Raw genomic sequence first — 18,822 nt, forward strand, 5'->3', positions numbered from 1 at the left:
ACACTTTATTATGGACTCTTAAACACAGACACAAAGAAATTAAAATGGAAAGAGCTACCAGGTTGCATCTGCTCCAGGTAGCAGGTTACAGAATTTCTGCTTCAGTTCTTTGTTTCCAGTACATTTTCTCCACTCCTCAATACGGAGACATTTCATCTCGTTTTTCTCTCTTCCATACAATGAACATTCATTCATGCTATATGGATGGTGCCAATAATAATCTTCTGCATGAATTGAATGTAATGGCTTTGGCCACAAGATAATGCGCTTCATGATCACATTCCTAACTAGGTTACCCTGTCTATGCATCTATGTGCAAACAGATGAAAGAAAAAGCTGTAGCCTGTAAATCCTTCTTGTTAATAGCATCTGGAAACTACTACTATGGCAGCTGTGTGTACACTCCGAAGCTTGTATTTGCCTGCCATACCTCCTCATCAACTGCCAGATTAAGGCCAGTGTGAGTGTACGGTTTCCTTCATTCAAATCTTGTCCAGCGATGCCAACAAGGGAGAATTTGGCTTGGTTTTTTCCCAGTTCCACTGCATAGTTGCAGTTTTCGAGCTGTTAATGACAGAATCAGTTAATAAGGTTCAAAAATATGGAAAGAAAGAAGCGGCTGACAAGACAGCCACTTTACTGCACATTCTTTGGATCACTTAGCCCATATCCTCCTGGGCAAACTGGTTTATCCTTTCTGACAGATAATACAGATAATATAGATCGTATTTGACTACCAGCAGGCAGCACCATCCCAAAGATACTAAGATAAGAGTCGGCCTAGGAGGAAACGTTACACTTCATCATCAGGGCTCATAAAACACATTATCCTGGGAAATGTGAATCTGCAGCTCATAAGTACCTCCAGCAACATGGCACTGTGCTGAGACAAAGGATCAATGTCCCAGCCAATAATTCAGGTCAATTAATCACCCTGCCCTAAGTGGATGGAGGTATTCACTCAGACAGCTGGGAGAAAGCTGCGTATTTAGCAGCAGCTCTGTGATCAGCTCTTGAGGCACCTGGTCAAGAATGTTTATCATCACTGTCTTCATCTGATGTAGAGGGCAGTGGTCCGGATAGCAGCAATTAAGCTGGTGCCATATGACTCACACTGAAAATACAATGTAGTTGGTGACTAAAGTGACTGAAGTTTCAAATATTGATACAAAAGGTGTCAAGTCTTTTTTACGTTAGCAATCCTATTCACTTGCCAGTGGAGCTAATGTGAGTCAAACACATTTATTTTTCAGGATGAAAAATTATTCACTGCGTAGACAAAAGAAAATCATGTGATGTGGTGTTCTTGGGGCTCGAGGGCAACACGGGTGCTGGTATTGTGGCTTGAAATACTGTAGACATTCTTCTAGGGTAAGGCATTGCTACTGGAGCTATTCCAGCTTTCTGTACCTTTTTCATGTTGCCACCCAGTTTAGGATATGGTGGTTTGTTCACTCTGTTCCAGTCTACTGGCACTTTGATCTTCTCATAGAGCTGGAAGATAACCAAGGCATCTGACAGATCACTGAAAAGAGCAAAAAAGATAGATCACTGACCAAATAAATGAAGAAAGGTATCCAGCTGAACCATTAGTAGAGGTAAACTTAGTTCCCTAAATGTATTATTACGTGTATACACATTTATATTTATATATATGTGTACATATATATATACTTTTGGACCTTATATACATATTATTAAGGTCTAAACATTTTTTTTATGTTTTCTATAAACAATTTTCTGGCTGCGCATATTGTCTGCAGGAAGTGTAAGGCCTCTCCTTACCTATATAAGTGATTTACACGTGGAGTAACGCCCAGGGAGTTCATCCAGTTCCTGAACGTCCTCTCTTCCCTTGTCTCACCTAAAACAACAGATCTATCAATCAACAGGCCTTCACACCACACCACTCCAGTAAAATAAGTGTCTTGTGATGAAACCATAATTCAGAATCCACAGTGCTCTGAACCATAAACAGAGTGAGACACTGGCTGACAAGAAAAATAAGAGAGCACTGTGCATGTAATATTTCTTTGTGCCCTAGATATTACAGTATTTAGGTAGATTGGCCTTGAAATACCTTCAAGAATTCAAGAGCTCGTGGCATGAACAATTTTATTATGAGGCTTTTGAAAAACTTAAAATTAATTGAAACTATGGATTTATTGTGAGTATCTCTTTGTAAGCACAACATACACTGAATAAATGCTAGAACAAACAGCACTTCCATTCATTCCAGCATTTAATCAAATACATGCTCAACCAGTTATTACACTGGTCCCATTGACTTCATGGACACCATGTATTTTCTTACTTCTAAGCACATGGTTAAGCACTTTGCTGATTCACAGAATAAAGCTCAGACTCTCAAAAGACTAACAGTTATAACTGCCACTTGAACTGTTTCAGACAGTTTTTTAATTTGCTGTAACAAACTGCACAACTGATTTACTAGACACATTGCATGCAAAAACAAATAGTGGACTGCCTTCTCCTAAAATCTTCGAATAACTGCTGTGCAGTGAGAATTAGACCACCCCCCAAAGAAGCAATTTAGATGTTTTCAGTTCAGGGTTTTGTTTTATATCTCTGTGCACCAAAGGAAAATTAAAAAAAAAAACAACCAAAAATCTTTGAATGGTACCAAAAAGGGAAAAATACACTTCCTGATGCCTTGTTTAATGATGGCTCTAATGATGACACCTCAGAAACTTAGTATTAGAAGTTGAAAGGTTTTATTCAGCAGCATCTTTAAGGGGGTTTAGAATGTGAGAGCTGAGAAAGGCATTTTCAAGTGATTATTCTGCAAGAAGCACCACCTGCCTCAGAGCCAAAGTACTACAAGGGACGAGGCTGTTGAGACTCCTGATCCAGAGCACAGGGCTAACAGAAGGATGTGAAGCTCAGCAAATGATATACACATTGATGGTCCTGACCCCAGCCCAGAGAGGGTAAGTGTTCAGTTTATGTGAAACCATATTCTTAAATTATGTCCTGATTAAAGGAATGCCAGATCAACTATAATTTCGTGCTCAGAAGCATGCTCAACAGTCCAGGGAGGTTCAGACATTTTCATCTTTAACATATCATGAACTCGGAGCTGAAGATCCTGCCGATGGATGGCCAGAAGCATTCTTCATGTGCATTTTCCTTACCTTCAATAGAGCTCCAGTCGATGTCCTGGTTCTCTGGCTTATGCAGGGCAGGGTACTTGTTGAACAAGTTGGCAATGAATGCCAAGTTCAGCTTTGGGTTCCCCCGGACAACATCAGTGGCTGTGACAAACTGCCGGCAGCCCAGCCGCTCTGCCTGCTGCAGCATGCACTCAGCACGCTGCACGTCGTCCTTCTCCTGCGCCAGCCAAAAAGGGAGCCACATCAGCATGACCCCACAGCCCAGCACAGCCCAGCACATCAAAGCTTCAGATGGGCTTTACCTATAATCTAGCCATCTTGCCATCTTTGTTTTAGTTACACAACACATAAAAAGCGGAAGGGTTGGATAAATTCCCAAAGAAATGCATTTATTTCTTGCTACATGTTAATAGTTTATCAAGGACTGTTGGATGGGGCTTTGAGCAACTTGCCCTGGCAGGAGGTGTCCCTGCCCATGGCAGTAGTGTTGGACTAGTTGATCTTTAAGATCCTTTCCAACCCAAAATGCTCCCTGGCTCTCTGAATATTTAATGAAAAGCAAAACACATGATTTATTTATTCAGATTCTGAAACATACAATCATGTTGCTACACTGAGTTTTCTTGTTTGGTTATCTTGGTGCAACTTGGTGTTGATCAGCAATGCAAGTAAAAGACAGAAAATACTGAACAAATCTCATCTCATCTCATCTCACCCTTAATCCTGACATGTCAATAGTAATAGCTGGAATGCCTTCTTCATCTCCCTTGGGGGCAACTTGGTTCAGCAAATGGTAATAAGCTCTTGAGTCCTGTAACAGACAGGGAAATTAAAGGGAGAAAAATTACATCTAAAGCCCAGGTTTTGCGTGCCAGCGCTCTCTCGAACAATGTGCACACATGCTTCATTTTTATTACATCAATCATTGGACTACATAATTAAATTACTAAAGCTAGAAGCACTTAACAATCCCCATTTTATGCTGTGCTTGCCAGATCCACTTCTTCCCTAAGCCAATATGTATACACTACCAAAAGCTAAAAGCATGAGGCAAAAATGCTGTGTTGCACTTATAAAAAGGACAGCAACAACAGAGATGTAAGAATTGACTCAGTAGGAACATAAAACTAGAGATAAGAAAATGTATACCTTTATAATGCTGTAGAAGTCAGGCTGCTGAGCATTTAATAAAAGGAAATGCAGAAGGAGAAAGCAGAGATTTAAAGCAGATTTCAAAGAAACGTTGGAACAGTTATAGAAGAGAAAGCATAACTTGCTAGGACAAAAGTTGAAAACAACAATATCAGCATTTCTTTCAGGCAAAAGGGCAGGGATAAGACAAGAAGTTAACATTTTTTGCACAAGTTGTATGGAACATATTAATCTAATCTCTAAATAAATCAAAGAAGAACTGAAAACAAAACTGCATGTTAGTGTAGGGGGACTTGACTGTTTAATCAAACAAATATTCTTTAAAAATGTAGATGACCTCGTTTTTTAAATTTTAATGCTTATGATATATGACAGATACAATTCATTTATTAAATATTTTTCTATCCCTAGAAGTTCTTTATACCCACTGTATTTAGAAGGTGGGCATTTATACCAGAACTGATGTGGAGGGACACTTTTAGCATCATAGAATCATAGAACCATAGAATGGCCTGGGTTGAAAAGGACCACAATGCTCATCCAGTTTCAACCCCCTGCTGTGTGCAGGGTCACCAACCAGCAGACCAGGCTGCCCAGAGCCACATCCAGCCTGGCCTTGAATGCCTGCAGGGATGGGGCATCCACAGCCTCCTTGGGCAACCTGTTCCAGTGCGTCACCACCCTCTGTGTAAAGAACTTCCTCCTAATATCTAATCTAAACCTCCCCTGACTCAGTTTAAGACCATTCCCCCTTGTCCTACCACTGTCCACCCTTGTAAACAGTGTTCCCCCTCCTGTTTCTACACAAGTACTGGAAGGCCACAATGAGGTCTCCCTGGAGTCTTCTCCAAGCTAAACAAGCCCAGTTTCCTCAACCTTTCCTCATAGTAGAGGTGCTCCAGCCCTTTGATCATCTCAGTGGTCCTCCTCTGGACCTGCTCTAAGAGCTCCACGTCCTTCCTGTACTAGGGACCCCAGGCCTGTAGAGACTGAACTCTTGGCCTTCAAGAGGCAAATATGTACCTTATTTTCCAACTGTAAACATGGCATAAAAATCCTTTGAGTAGGCAGGCTATGGAAACATGGAAAAGACTCCATGCTCTTCCTTCTCTACAGATATTCTGAGATAAACTTCATGCAACTGAACCAAAAATCTGTTACAATAGAAAATTATGTTGTGTCACTCCCAAAGTCTCCTATTATCTTGTCTGATGCTTTTTTCTGTGCCCTTAGTCATGCTAAGTGACTCTTCCTATGTTGTACTGAAGGAAATATCAAATGGAGGAATTGGAAGATCTCCGTCCTCTTCCCCCACACCCAGTTATATGTCTGGCTAGGATAGCCTGGGTAGCTTTCCAAACCAAAGTCTAGAGGAACTTAGGAACATTTTGTGAGCACACGATTCTTCTTTGGACAACATGGTTTTGGGCATGGAGTGGCTGTTCTGCTGCTGTTGGTCACAGTTCTTCATACCTTAATGTCTGAGCTGAAGTTGTTGACCTTGTTGCATCCCGCATTCTCCAGGTGATAGTTTGCCCACCTCAGCAGCAGCTCCTCTGGAGACAACCTCATTAGATCTTCTAGGCTCTCTCCTTCTCTCAGAAGAGCAATCAAGGCTAAGTATGTACAAAAGAAAAAAACTACTGTTTACTGCTGCATTATTTGCTTGTTCACAGAATACCTTAAAATAACAACAACAACAACAACAATAATAATAATAATAATAAAAACAACAGCAGGATGATAGGCAACAGGCAAAAGCAGCAAGGAAAACTCTGATTAGATATGAGGAAAAATAATTTGCTACATAATGAGACCAACACTGGGGCAGGTTCCTCAGAGAGAGAAGTCATCTGGAAGAGGGATTCACGTGGTGTTGATCATGGATTGATTTTGGGATTAATGTCTGATTTTTTTTTTTTTCTTGGCACACATAGTGTGCAATGTGCAAAAAAAAAAAATAAAAATGATGATGACATTCACTAGGTGGCATAGCACAGTGCACAATGAGGAAATCAGACAGGAAGAATGGGATGGTACTCAGTAACAAAAATGGAGTGAAATTCAATAGTTCCGTGTTGAAAGACACACACTAGGGAATTAATATGAATACCTGCTATTAGCTAGAAGCTTCTTATTACCAACAGAGGATGAGAACAACCTGAGTGTATTAGATGTCTTCTGAGCTAATCTGAGCTACCACGTGACATGACCAGGGGAAAAACAAACACGATATTATCCCATCCCAGATATTTCCCATAGAAGTTGGGATGCCTTACTGCCTTCATACTAGCTGCTCACAAGAGCTCTCTGGGAATACAATGTCTACATTCAAAAAGGAGAAATTTCACCTTCAACAGTTGTGGAGGAAGGCTATCAGTGAAAAAGAGAACCCAAAAATGAAATAAAAGTGATAATGGCCTGTCTACTCTGACATACTGAAGTCTGAGATGAGAAATAAAGGAAAGTATACCATCATGGGAAGAGAACCACTAAGCCCAGTAAAGTGACCAGCTTCAACATTACTGCTCCACAGCAAAGGAATAGGAACTGGGAATTCTAGAAATTGATCCCTCTGGCTATGAGAGGGTTAGAAGGTACAAGAGGTGAAGCAAAGAAGGTAAAATCTGCATGGTAACAGGAGGACAGTAGTGCCACTATAGGCTGAGTGAGCTATCAAACACAGCATCAAGAAAAGATGCTGTGTAGACTGCATGCACAAATGCAAGGCCTTCCACTGAAGCAAGTTAATGGGTAACTCTGGTCCTGGTCCTGCTGTAAGCTGGTGGTTGGATGACAGACCAGAGGACCTCCAGACAAAATTATTCCATGATTATATAAATCAAGTTTTCCAAAGAAAGGGAGATGTTTGGCACTGGTTTCACCAAAAGAAAAAAATGCAGTGTAGCATTTCCTTGATCCCACGTTTAGACAGAATTAATTCTGCACTGACTAAAGTGCCAAAACACCAAGACACTTGGATGTAACCATCATTCCCAACTCAGTGAGCATGAAATTGGCTTTGCACAAACAAGCCTACACACAGCTTGGAGTGCCAGAACTTGTGGAGAGCAAGGGAAATGAGAGCAGTCAAGAAGACAACAAAAACTTAAATAAAATGTTGAATTAAGGCAGTTTTTAAAATAGTTATGTTGAGAAGGCTGTTTAGAGATGATAACAGAGCACTGAAACTAAGAGCCACACATACCTTCATTCCTGCTGATTTCAATGTCAGCAAAGAGACCAATTTTGATGACTTGCCATAAAAGACCCAAAACCAGGTAAGGTTTGCCTTCTTTTAAGTCTTCAGCTCCGATGTTAACAACATGGCACCCAATGGCTGAAGCAGAGTTCAGGGCCAGGTTCAGATTTTCCTAGGGAACAAAACGTCTGAATGATGTAATAATGGAGAGCTGAGGATACAGGAATGCAGCTTTATGGAAAAGTCCTAATATCCAAGATACAAATAAATTGCTAGTTGGGAAAGTATACAAAAAGCATATGGTCATAGGAATCAATGTGAATAAACCTGTTGTATTTTTAACCTTGTTTTTCAACCATGGGCAGAACTGTTCAGGCCTTTTTGTTTGGACATTTTCTGTTTGGACATTGGGGTGTAGAATCCAGGGTTGGGAGTTTTCAGGGGAAGCAAAGGGCTCATGTAATTCACAGTGAGGGGCAGAAAGAAAAGTGATATTTCGTGAACGTTATGTTCCTTCACCATTTCCTTCCCATATAAAACAAAGGGCATAAGTAAATCTGACCTATAAATCTGCAGTATTTAAAAAGGAGGCTTGATGAGCAGGGTGAGTAAAACAGATGAAAAAGCCTGGCAAATACCATTTTTCACACAGATTTGCAATTTTCAAATGAATTTCACCGCTGCTGGCATGACAGATAGATTTGATTAGCTATAAAACACAGGGAGAGACACAGAGTAAATTCTCATAAGCAGGAAAAATTGGAGCATTTCAAATTAATTATCTTTTCTCCACCAGACAGCTGTAAAAGGGTTAAGTTAAAGTGGAAGCTGTATTGATCGAATCATGTCTACATGTGACAGGGATTGATCTGGGCTGCATCACTAAGCGATGCTGCTGACCAAAACGATTATAACTGAAAAATGTGGTATAGAGCATAAAAATCCAATTTAATGGCTTCTGAGCTTACTTGAGCCTGGCTAATGTTCCATCTAATCAGGGTAGCTGAGGGCTGAACTGGGTTAGGTTCGCATCCATTCCATATATCTATTTATATTCTGTACCCTGTTACACAGATGTCGTTTACATAAAAGTGTCTCTCTGTGTACTGCTGTGTGAGAAACATAATAAACTTTAAGTAGGTGAAAATTTATTTTTTGTCCAATTTTTAAATTGTATTTGTGTGCTGATGATAGAAATAAAGAAAGGATTCAGTTTTCAAGGTGAAAAGGTACAGACTGTAAAGGACAGGTAAAGGCTCTTGTTCCATCTCAGGCACGTTGCAGCCCACAATACTGCCTGGACCACAGCGGATATTGGGTGAGGACATCAGACTACAACACAGCAGTTGTGAATTCAAGTCCAATGCCTGAGTAACCAGGGAGGGCATTTTCAGCCTTCTGAGAGTTACTCCACCTCGAATTTTTCACCATGTTGTCTATCTAGCTGCTCTTGTTTTCAAATGGCTTCTACCACAAAGTTATCCCAAGCTTTGACCAGGTAAACATTTATACACTGGTTTAAGTGCAAATACAACATTTGTTTTGTCCAATTACTCAAATGCTTAAGAAGAAACAGAAATATAATTCTCCTTGGCCATGTGAATCTGAGCATCTCAGTTTGCCACAGACAACTTTGGCTGATTGTGCTGGGCAGAATGAAGTCCAGCCTTTGCTCTAAGCATTTATGTTGGAGCATCCTATGCGGAAAAGCAAGGGATCCTGTTACATTTTTGTACCTGTATGGTGAAGGGTGTGAGTTTCTTCTTGTTGATTGTTCTCTCATCAATGGTATCTGGGACTGAAAAGTTGATCATCTTACTGGAAATACAAGAAAATACAACAAGAGATACACTAGTAACAACTCATGCACATAGAGTTTTTGTCACTACACTACAGGAGAAGTCAAAGAGCTGGAGGGTTACTAAACAAACATAGTCATTCTCTGCCTTTTGCATGTGCACTCATACACTCTCGAGCAATTATTTTGAGTCACGTACTGGAAACATGGGGTAAGAATGCCATAATGTGAAGTTGTACAAGAAGTTTATTTTGCGGAAATTCCCGTGAAAGCACTCAGTATCTTATGTTACTGCATATGAAACCCCAAAGTCCTTGAACAAAAGTAGAAAGAGGTAACTACCGGGGGCAAATTGCACTGACTTCTCATTGGAAAGGTCTGGAGGCAAAGAAAAATTCTCATAAGCATGAAAGAAGTGTAACCTTGTTAAAGAGAATTATTGTTTACCAAAGTACTATGCCATCACCGACTGCCTGGAAGAGATCATCCGTTTCTGGGTTCATTGGGACCACGTGTTTACAGTCAGGGTCCTTTTCCAGGGCTTTGTTAATCCAGTTGACAAAGGCATACTTTTCTTCCTCTGTGGACACATCAAACCCATCCGTTTACCATGCAACAAATTTACCATCATTTTGCTTACAAATATGCATGGGGAGAAAGACTCTACTAAATCTGAGCGTGACCAAAAAACAAACCCCTATGGGAAGAGGGCTCTGAGGAGACAGGCAAAAGTACGAGTTTGTGAAGCTCAAGGAAAGATGAGGAAGGATGTACGGGGTGACTGACCACAGCTGCTGCAAGGGAGCAGAACTTAGTCTTGCCACAAAGGGAATTGGGGGAAGCATTTATTCTGTACAAATGACTAACTCAGCTGAGTGAACCAGACAGCTGTGTAACTGCCCATCCCTAACTTAATCAGAGAATGCAAATATATGTCTTCCTGAGTTAGGCAGACCAGCATGGGGGTGTATAAATGGCTCAGCCAACCATAGAGCAGAAAATCTGAAAAATGGACAAAATGAGATGACAAGTGCAATGGGCTTCAGCTCATTCAAATCCCCATACTCCTTCACACTCAGTGGCCCTGGTGGGGTCTTGCTGACGCTAGCAGAAAGGTCAGGAACCGTTTGGTTTCAGATTTACAGAAGGAGACGTTTACTCCTGGTTGTTACCAGCACAGGACCCCTGTACTTACCTGAATAAGAGTGCTGTGTGCCAGCACTGGACTGCTCCGACGTCCCACCGATAGCACAGATGCCCTCCTTTTTGTTGATTTGTTTTCGGAATGATTTAGCAACATCGTCGCTCTTCAGGTTTTGGAAAATCTTTCAAGCACAAGAGAAAATTTTAAATTTTCAGAGAATTAAACTAAGCTAAAACCATGAGCTCTTTGGCCATGAGACGTGTCTCCTCTTCTTTACATGCGGAGAAGCACAGCTTGTGTGTTATTTAGCGGGTGTGGGAGAAAGTCTGTGTACCTGCTGCGATACTTTCAAAGCCATGAACAAAGATCAGCTCAGTAACAGAAACATCTATGGCATGAAACCATGGAGCTGAAGTCAGCAGGAGGAGCACTTTTGAAAGTTTCAGTTTGAGAAAAAGGCAAGCAAAAATCTGTTTCTCCACCCCAACGGAAATCCCACTATTTTAGCATTTTGTCCCAGTTTAGGACAGAGAAAAAAACAATTTATTGAAATATCTTACAGACATCTAGCCATAGCATTATCTTTCCACAACTTAAAACCAAAAAGATTAATCCTGCTGCGTTAACCGAACCAAAAGATATTGACAGTTCAATATGCAGCTGCACTCATTTAATTTGTCCCAGTTAACTGCAGGATTTCTAGTTCAGTTACATCTTCCTTTCATCTTTTCCTCTGGGGAACACCTCAGAAAAATGATGTGCTCATAGCTCTCCTGTGCCCTAGGGACCACCATTATCTGAGCATCACAGATAATTAGAACATTCTGGGGAAAGACAAACATTTACCCAGGGAAAAGGCTCTCTATGTGGAAATGATATTCTCTGCTGATGCAATGTATTAAAAATTCCCAACTATCTTTTAGAAGTTGGTATGCTTTTATTTTTCATTTTCTGTATTTATTCTCTGAAATAACATCCCACTTACTGTAATAAATTCATCAAAACTGATCCTGCCATCCTCGGTGGTTGTCAAATTCTGAACGAGCTCTCTGGCCTTATAACCTGGGAGAGGGAGGTTGGCTGCCTTCAACACATCTGTTAAATCATTGGCGTCGATGAAGCCATTCCCACTGACATCTGAAAAGATTAAAATGAACATTTAAGATTCTCCCTCAGTTGAATGAAATTTTTTGCACATGAAAGCTGCTGTTTTTATTTCACCTGAGGAAGTATACGTTACATATAAAGATCTGTTATTCAGAAGTCTATTATTTTTAATCACTGCAGTGGCACTTACATCCCCCAAGAAATTACAATCACCATTTAACAAACAAAAATGGAAAGACTAGCCTGCCTAGAGTACAGTGAAGAAAATCGATCTGATGCAATACTGAGTCCGTCCCTGGAGATGTTCAATAAATGTTTAGATGTTGTACTAAGGGACATGGTTTAAGGGGAAAATACTGGTGATAGGTGAATGGTTGGACTGGATGATCTTGGAGGTCTTCTACAGCCTTGGTGATTCTGTGATTCTAATGTCATCAGAAGTCATGAGATTAGAGGCATGGAAACGGTCATGCTTAAAATAAAAAGCTTCATGTTCCTCTGGAACAGTGCTGACACAGACAGTCCTGCTGAGTCTGCTGCAAGGTCCAGGGGAAGATTTTAGGAGTAATATGGGTTAAATAGCCCTTTCTTCCCCACCAGGTTGTGAAAATCTCCACAAATAAGAAGATAAACTGATTCTATTGCATGGAGAGTTTCTGTTATAAAGAAATATTTATATTTAGTATTTCAATAGTATTACACATATACATTCTAAATTGTTACTTTTTTTTTGAATTCACTTTTTTTAGATCTGTGAGTTCTGCAAACTCTTTCCCCAGAGCAAAGCCTGAGGTGACTTCAAAGAAACGAGTGTGAGTTTCCTGCGTGGTGAGCTGCAACCAGCCACCACTTGCTGCATGCTGCAAAGAGGGCTGAGCTCAGATTAATGTAGGTTGCAGAGGCATCTGATTTATCTCTGGTCAAGAAAAGGGTCTGGATTTGGAGAAAGAAACATCAGGAAGTGTAATGAGTGCATCATTCCTGCCTTTACTTTGGGTACGCAGGGCATACCCCAGTGTTTCAGGCTCCCAGCCTGGACTGCTGTGTGGTCAGAAATGAAAGCATCACTACCTGAAGCAGGAAGGACAACTGGTCAGCACACAGCCCAGCGAGGCTGATGGATCTGATGGTAAAAGTAAGCAAGCAGTGAGAAATGCAAGGGCCTCTTCTTAGAATTTGGACAGGCAAAACTGCATGTCTTCAAGGGAAAGAAAGCAGAGAGGACCTTTGAACCTTGCAAAGGAAACACATAGTCGAAAAGTAACCAGGGCTTAAAAGGCCACAGGAAAGGGATTACAAATTATGTAGCCATTTGCACATTTATCCCCTCCAGGCCATTCCTCCCCAGAAGTGGTACTCAATTTGCATTTAAATAAAAATCTATTCCCTTCCCAATCATTCCCCTGGAGTGAGCAGCATTCTTAAGAATTTCTGTTCAGGTTTCCAAGCTGTATCACAAAATCTGCTGCTCTGCCTGCAGCATGCTGCATGGCGTGCTCTGGTTTCGCTGGCAGCTCTGCCAGGACAGGCAAGACTTTCTGCGGTTTGTGACACAGCAAATGAGCACTGCTGGAAGCTCATTTCACCACAGCCAGTTGTCTGTTCACACCCACGGCCTCTTGCACTCACCCACTTTGCTGAAAGCCTCGCGGAGCTCCGCCATCTCCTCCTCCGAGAAGTGCGCTGTGGACGCCATGCTTTGTCTCTCCAAAGTGCAGGTCTGCAAGAGGAAAGCACACATGCTCATGGGGTGCTTCCTTGGGCTTGTAAGCATCATGAAAAAGAGGGATTTTCATTACGGAAAAATCTTATTTTTGTTTTTTTTTCTTTGAGTTAGAAGCGTGGATCGGAATTCTCAGTGCAGTTGAAAACCAGTTCCTCCCTGCATCCTAAAATTGAGCAATGGGTTAAAGCCTTGAGTATCTGAGATATAAATCCATGCCACTGCTTTTGTTTTGCCAAGGCTTACTCAAAATCCCAACAGCTTTCTCATACCCACCTTGCTGGAATTCAACCCTACCCCTAACTTTTCTTTATCATGGAGAAAAGAGAACAAAGTTATGCTTTTCCTTGCAGTTCTCCCTTTGAAAACATGATTTGCCATAACTTGTGTGCTCCCCTGGCCAACTCCTTGAGCTCTGGGGTGCAGCTGACCATCGCTCTGGCTGTGGGGAGAATTTAGGGACTTGCCCACTGTGGTGTCCAAGGCTGACAGTGCTTTAAGAAACACGTGGCTGGAAGAAATTGTCATGTCTTTCCCTGCCTCAAAGCCAGGAGGAAGGATGAGACTGGAGTTATTGGGGTTATTAAAAATGGTGCCTGGAAATTCAAAGTTTGCTTCTGTTTGTCACAATAATCACCACACTGCCAGAAGATGCACACTTTACCTACCCTGCTGCTTTTTACTGCACCTGCCATCCCTCACATCACAGAGGAAACCTTTCAGGAGACAGGCAATCTATTATGCTGTGTTTGTGAGAGACACCTTCAGTGTCCTATGTCTCTTTAAGTATTAATTAACCAAGCAACTATTTAAATAGAATACACGGAAACATGAGCTGATCTTGAAAATGAGTGGCTGCCGTTGCAGTGTTTAAATTAAAATATATATATATAACAGAAAAGAAATCAAAAAATACCACATTGAAGGACTGAAAACAGCAACGCATTCTGGCTGCTAGGATTCCAAATTTTATAGAAATATTTTCATGGAAGAATAAAAAAGTGACAGATTTGTCACAGCCCTCTACAAACACACAGGACTGTGCACATCATATATGGCCTTCAGATTCAATCCTCCTGAATTCATGCATTGATTCCTTCTGTCAGTGAAGAATACTACGGAAATGGGTTTGAAATTGCTCAAAGGCAATTTCATGCGGTTGGCTTTTTGTCTGCTGTCTCCCTGTAGTATCATGCTTTAGCTGCCTCATCACTGTGATTTTAGATACAGCTTCCAGAGAAATATCTGTTTATTCACAACTTCTGTAAGTAGAGAAATACAGCATAATCAAAGGCTGTTGCCTTCAGGGACCACAGACATCTGTGAAGTTTTCAGTACAATGAATGATTGCTATTGTAATAGTAATATAAAATTGGAAGTGATTCTAACGACTTTATATTTGAGGACTATCTATCTTGACATTTTTTGACTCAGTCTTCAATGGCAGTCAGGCTCTACATGTCTCATATGTGTCTGGAAATTTATGTGGGAGTTTGGGGAGCAAAATCCTTCCCACTCTAAGACAAGAGTAAGTTTGAGACCATTTGAGGCCGAATATGTACAAGCCTATGAGGATGTATCCTAGGGTCTTGAAGGAACTGGCTGATGTGGTTGCCAGGACATTCTCCATCACATTTGAAAAGTGATGGCTGTCAGGGGAAGTCCCTCGTGACTGGAAAAAGGGACATGTAGGAAAGGGGAAAGGAAGATTTGGGGAACTACAGACTGGTGAGTTTCACGTCTGGGCCTGGGAAGATCATGGAGCAGATCCTCTTGGAAGAGATGTTAAGGCAGGTGCAAGATGAGGAGCTGATCAAAAAGAGCCACCATGGCTTAAGTAAGGGCAGATCGTGCCTCACCAATCTGGTGGCCTTCTACAATGGAGTGATGGCATCGGTGGATGAAGGAAGGGCAACTGATGTCATCTACTTGGACTTGTGCAAGGTCTTTCGTGTGGTTCCACACCACAATCTTATCTCTAAATAGGAGTGATATGGATTTGAAGTGTTGTCTATTCAGTGGTTAAGGAACAGGTTGAATGGTTGCAGACAGGGGATTGTGGTTAAGGGCTCTGTGTCCAGGTGGAGGCTGATGATCAGTGGTGACACTGTGGGTCCATCCTGAGCTAGTGTTTTTTAATATCTTTATCAATGACATAGACAGTGGAATTGAGGGCACTCTTATCAAGTTTGCAAACTACATCAAGCTGAGTGGGCCCATAAAACTCAACAAAGCCAAGGGCAAGGTGCTACACTTGGGTCGAGGGAATCCCAGGTATGTGTACAGACTGGGAGAAGAACTCATTGAGAGCACTACGGAAAGAGAGGACTTGGGTGTTCTGCTGGATGAAAAGCTTGAAACAAGCCAGCAGTGCGCACTTGTACTTGTAGCCTGGAAGGCCAACTGCATCCTGGGGTGCATCAAAGGAGGGGTGGCCAGCAGGGAGAGAGAAGGGATTGTCTCCTTCTGTTCTGCCCTTGTGAGGGCTCATCCGGAATACTGAGTCCAGGCCTGGGGCCTCCAGCCTATGAAGAAAGGCTGAGGGCTTGTTCAGCATGGGAAAGAGAAGGCTGTACTGGAGGTTCTCTTTGTGGACCTCCAGTACTTAAAGGGAGCTTACAAGCAGGAGAGGGGACTGACTTTATCCACATTCTGGTAACTGATATGACAAGGGGGAATGGCTTTAAACTAAAAACGGGGACATTTAGATTCGACCTTAGGCAAAAATTCTTTACTCAGAGGGTGGTGAGGCACTGGCACAGCTGCACAGAAGAGCTGTGGATGCCCCATTCCTGGAGGTGTTCAAGGCCAGGTTGGATGGGACCCCAGCTGGGTGGCAGCTGTGCCTGCTGGGGATGTTCCCTTCCAACCTAAACCAAATGGCTTTTTTTTTTTTTTTATCCTGTTTTTTCTATGAAAAACTCCTGTGGTCCACTAACAATATGGGTTATATATATGTGATCACCATGACATCCACAGTCGTCCTCCTTCATGCTGATCTCTTTCCTGTCTTTGATTCCTCAGTACTAGTTTTTTAACTGCATGTTTTTGCTGCATTTGGACTGGATGAGAAATACTTGGATACATGCAAATATTGCAGTGCTATCAGCAAGAAAATCCATATTCCACTACAAGATGACCAGTCTTCTTGCAACAATTGTATGATTTCCAACATAACGTTTAATAGAATTAAAGATTGTTGTATAGCATAATAGGTAAGAAGCACCACAGGATGATGACAACTGCTTTTGCAGAGTTTTATAACCTCTAGATAAAACGAACACTGACATAATAACCTGGAATTTTCCCAATCGCATTTCATCTGTTAAATACAGAGAATTCTATTAATAGCACTTATTTTTACATCTGTGTATACTAATAATATACAGTAGAGTGAGGGGTTTTGCTGCAGTGAACCCTTCTGATATCCATTTTAGGCCAATATGACCCACTCTCTTGCAAATGTAGCTCCATTTAGCAGGGAATTTGAATGAGCTCAGGACGAGAACGCGCCCTACATCACCCACACATCAGTTGTACTTGGGTGCTGGAGGAACCATAATTGTCTGTTCCAAAGCACAATTGAGTTATACAAAATTGAAAGTCATCATCATTTCTGAAATTGTTCAAGCAGTAAACCATAGCATACGGAAATCAAGTGAGAAAAGGAGCTATAAAAGTCCAAAGCTTTAAACAGTGGCAGAAATGAGCACATACATTTTTAAAAAGCTTCCTTACTGCATGTAAGCTGTGTACCTTGCTTAGATCATTAAATTAAAGCATATTTGGGCACATAGAAATGAAAAATGCTTTTGGAAAATGGCGTGGGAGATCAGGTGCAATATTTTCTTTCTGATTTTATCTGCCAGGAGCAGAGCAATTTGCTTCTAGAGGTGAAATACTTTCAGAGCCTCACTGTCCTCAGTGCAAACTGAAATCCCCTGGGCACCCCAAGAGGGCAACAGTCAATCCAACAGCTCTGGGTAAATGACCCAGTTACTGATAATGCACAAGGTACTGCAAGAAGATGGTACACATCTCTGATCCAAACTGTTTGCAAATCAGTGCAAGACAAATGCAGAGAAAAAGTGCAGAGAATGATATATGCAAGCAAAAGGGTACTTGTGGATATGAAGAGCAGTATGAAGAAGTTGGAACAGCTTCTTCGAAGGGGATAGCTGTTGAGGAGCTCAGAGAGGAGCAAAGGGAATATTGGCTGATGAAAAATGGGTGGTGTTCCTATTTGCCAGGCAGCATAAGCCCAAAACTGCAGCTTTACATTTCACAAACGTATACTTCAATAGTCAGAATCAATGTAACTGAATTTTGTGTCAATAAGGTTGAATAAATGGCTAATATCCAGTCACTTTATACCACGATGGCTTTATTTCATTGATGCACTAGCAGTTTGTTAATAATACAGTCCTCTCTAAACAGCTGTAGAGTAATCAGATAAAGGTTTACATGTTTTCCTTGTTGTAGAATTTCCCTACTTTGTTTTGCCCTCTTCTCTTCAAACTTGCTTTTCGACAGTGATGTAACATCAAGAAATTCACTCTTGCAAAATACAGCTGTTAGAATAGCATGGGGAAGCAGAAGATGGTGCTCTCCTCAGCTCTCGTGCTCAAAATTGTGTAATCTTATTACAGTGCACAGCTCCAGCTCCAGCCCTTTTCTCTTCCTTGTCACACCCAGATTCAGCTCACAAATGTCTGCCTTTCTATGAGGGTTGTGGAGAACACCCCCAACTCTTGCTTTTCCTGCTGATTTCAGTGATATGACCAGTAACCATGATCAGCAACCTTCCCATGTACAGCCCACCCTGAACAAAGCCAAAAGCAGGCAGAAATAAAAGACGTGCCCCTAGAGCTTCCCAGAAGCTCAAGATAGATTCGAAGCATCAGATCTAAAGAAGTAGGGACTGTTTTGAGCATATTTGTTAATTGTCTCATTCTTGCATCCTTGAGACACTTCTCATTCCTATTTGACCATGGGAATATCACCAATAGGACATTCCTCTCCATAAATATTTCCCTCTATCGTTTTCTCAAAAGGTTCTGCACACAAATCTATATATACCCTAACACTGCTACCACCCCTTTTCATGCCTTTCTGTTCAAATCACGTCTCTGAATCAGTCTGTTTTCAACCAAGGAGGAGACAAGAGAGATCTATGAGTTAGGCTCTTTTAAATGTTTTCCTTCCGGTGAAAAGTGTTGATATCATTGGCCTCATCAGGGAGTGAGAAAAACAGAAATTACTCAGTGGATCTCGTGCTGAAAGAAGAATCAATGTCATCACCACAGCAGTGTTGTCTAGAACTTACTCAATTTTGAAGTTTCATCTTGCACTCATTAGCCAAAATGAATCCCTTCAACTAAAATGACAGAAGCTAAACCATCTTGTCAACAGTTAACAAAACTGTTATTCTTTTGCATAACTCAGAAGAGTTTACCTCACAGTGTAGCTTCATGTTCTTTGCACGTGTTACCACCATGCACATTTCTCATGTATTGATTAGTACCTATTGTTATAGTTCCAGTTCTGATAAAAACAAAGTGC

At 41.3% G+C, this 18,822-nt stretch overlaps 1 protein-coding gene across 5 annotated transcripts in view; it reads right to left on the bottom strand.

The window, feature by feature from the left end:
- LCP1 (lymphocyte cytosolic protein 1) overlaps window positions 1–18,822 on the bottom strand; it is a 44,919-nt gene that overhangs the window by 4,014 nt on the left and 22,083 nt on the right. For all 5 annotated transcript variants that reach the window (XM_042838760.1, XM_042838761.1, XM_042838757.1 and 2 more), the window contains 12 exons: window positions 13,167–13,257; window positions 11,416–11,567; window positions 10,482–10,611; window positions 9,734–9,866; window positions 9,225–9,306; window positions 7,495–7,660; window positions 5,760–5,902; window positions 3,850–3,945; window positions 3,156–3,351; window positions 1,786–1,864; window positions 1,411–1,525; window positions 431–564 (listed from right to left, as the gene is read on the bottom strand). In XM_042838760.1, the coding sequence (XP_042694694.1) occupies window positions 431–564; window positions 1,411–1,525; window positions 1,786–1,864; window positions 3,156–3,351; window positions 3,850–3,945; window positions 5,760–5,902; window positions 7,495–7,660; window positions 9,225–9,306; window positions 9,734–9,866; window positions 10,482–10,611; window positions 11,416–11,567; window positions 13,167–13,233 (1,493 nt within the window). In that variant the 5' untranslated portion in view covers window positions 13,234–13,257. The remainder of the gene's footprint in view (window positions 1–430; window positions 565–1,410; window positions 1,526–1,785; window positions 1,865–3,155; window positions 3,352–3,849; window positions 3,946–5,759; window positions 5,903–7,494; window positions 7,661–9,224; window positions 9,307–9,733; window positions 9,867–10,481; window positions 10,612–11,415; window positions 11,568–13,166; window positions 13,258–18,822) is intronic.

The sequence above is a fragment of the Centrocercus urophasianus genome, unplaced genomic scaffold, assembly GCF_019232065.1.
Source record: "Centrocercus urophasianus isolate 14NV4802_14NV808 unplaced genomic scaffold, USGS_Curo_1.0 seq_9, whole genome shotgun sequence".
Lineage (NCBI taxonomy): Eukaryota > Metazoa > Chordata > Aves > Galliformes > Phasianidae > Centrocercus > Centrocercus urophasianus.